We start from the raw sequence: 1,618 nt of genomic DNA, 5'->3' as shown, positions 1-1,618 counted from the left end.
TGTGTGGCCTCCCCAGCCGGGTTGGAAGCGATGCAGGTGAAGGAGCCCGTGTCCTTCACCGTCGTGATCAGGATGTCGAGCGTCCCGTTGTCGTACACCATGGATCTCGTGGCGTTTGAAATCAGTTTGCCCTCGGGTGAAATCCAGTGAATTGCGGGTTCGGGGTCCCCGCGGGCCTTACACCGCAGGGCTGCCCGCTGGCCCTCCAGCACCCGCAGCTCGTGGGTGTGCCGCGTGATGAGGGGGGGCTCGCACAGGAACTCCTCCTCGGGGATCGACCAGAAGTACCGGCCGGACAGCAGCGTGGGAGAAGCGCAGGTCTCCAGGTCGTCTTCCCTCGAGAGACGCCTCAGCCACAAGAGCTCACAGTTGCAATGCAAAGGGTTCCCACCAAAGCTCAACGCAAAGGTCGAGGGGCTGATAATTCCTGAGGTTGCCAGTACCTGAGCTCGCTGGAAGAGAGGGTCAGGCGGTAGCTTCTGCAGTTTGTTAGACGTGACGTCCAACCTGGTCATCTTGTGGAGGTGGGAGAAGGTCCCCTTGGGAATATGGTCAATCATGTTGTGGTCCAGACTGAGGGTGTGCAAACTGACCATCTTCTCCACGGCATCCCAGGGGATGGTTTCCAGGTTGTTGTAAGACAAATCTAATTCCTCAAGAGCTAAAACGTCATCGAAAGCTGTGGAAGAAATCAAAGTCAGCTGGTTGTTGTTAAGTATCAAGTGGTGGAGGTTGGAGAGCCCACTGAACATGTCGTTAGTGATCTTAGTCAATCGGTTGCTGTTCAAATGCAAAGCCCGCAAATTGCGCAAGTCGGCAAATGCGTGAGGTGTAATAAAACTGATTGTATTCCTGGACAGCGTCAGGTCCACCAGGCTGGTCATGTTGGCAAAGTCTTTCCTTTTAATGTTTGTAACAAAGTTGTCTGCCAGCCGTAGCTCCACAGTCCTCCTGTCAATGTTGGGAGGAACAAACAAGAGCCCTTTCTTGGCACAAAGGGTGGCAAGGTTCGGAGACAAAATCTGACAGACGCAGCGCTTGGGGCAAATCTGAGCTCTCACCGCGATGCCAATGAGCAGCAGAAACAAAAGCAGTTTTTCCATTGTAGATCAGGTTCAAGAGCCTGTAAGGGAGGGCAAACGTCTGTTAGTCTCTGCAGGATACACAAATGACATAATAAAAACGCAAAGACAAACTGTCTGTGGTTCAATCATGAAACTGAGGTCCACGTAGCGGTGTGTCATCCTCATCGCTTTACCTGATGTCTATCCTTCTCCATATCCTGACACAAGAGCTTCTGTACTACCTTCCAGAAGAACAACTGAGGGACAGATCCCTTTGCACACACACATACAGACACCCAGACGCGTGTGCACAAGTGCCAAAGTAACTCAGAAGCGGCTAGTGGCACCGCACGTGGTGGCAGCGGTGCCTTCAGCCCCTCCTGCTCATCCCCGCCGTGCCACACACCTCTGCTCCAGCACCCGGCTTCCCACAGACGCTCCTGACCTCACAGTCTGGAGTTACTTTGCCATAACGCCATTTATGTATGGAAAATGAGGGATGTTTCATGTGTCCTTTACTTGCTAAGCTAAAACTCTCATCAGCCTCTGCATTG

At 52.8% G+C, this 1,618-nt stretch overlaps 1 protein-coding gene across 1 annotated transcript in view; it reads right to left on the bottom strand.

Annotated features, from left to right (window-relative positions):
• The window catches only part of LOC104466430 (leucine-rich repeat and fibronectin type-III domain-containing protein 5-like), a 1,400-nt gene extending 297 nt beyond the window's left edge, over positions 1–1,103 (bottom strand). Inside the window, 1 exon segment of the mRNA XM_010079830.1 lies at positions 3–1,103. Within this exon segment, the coding sequence (XP_010078132.1) occupies positions 3–1,103 (1,101 nt within the window).
• Positions 1,104–1,618: the final 515 nt, after the last annotated feature.

This window comes from Pterocles gutturalis, unplaced genomic scaffold (assembly GCF_000699245.1).
Source record: "Pterocles gutturalis isolate BGI_N339 unplaced genomic scaffold, ASM69924v1 scaffold28189, whole genome shotgun sequence".
Taxonomy (NCBI): Eukaryota; Metazoa; Chordata; class Aves; order Pterocliformes; family Pteroclidae; genus Pterocles; species Pterocles gutturalis.
The sequence above is the reverse complement of the archived record's forward strand: the minus strand, read 5'-3'. Positions and strand labels throughout refer to the sequence as shown.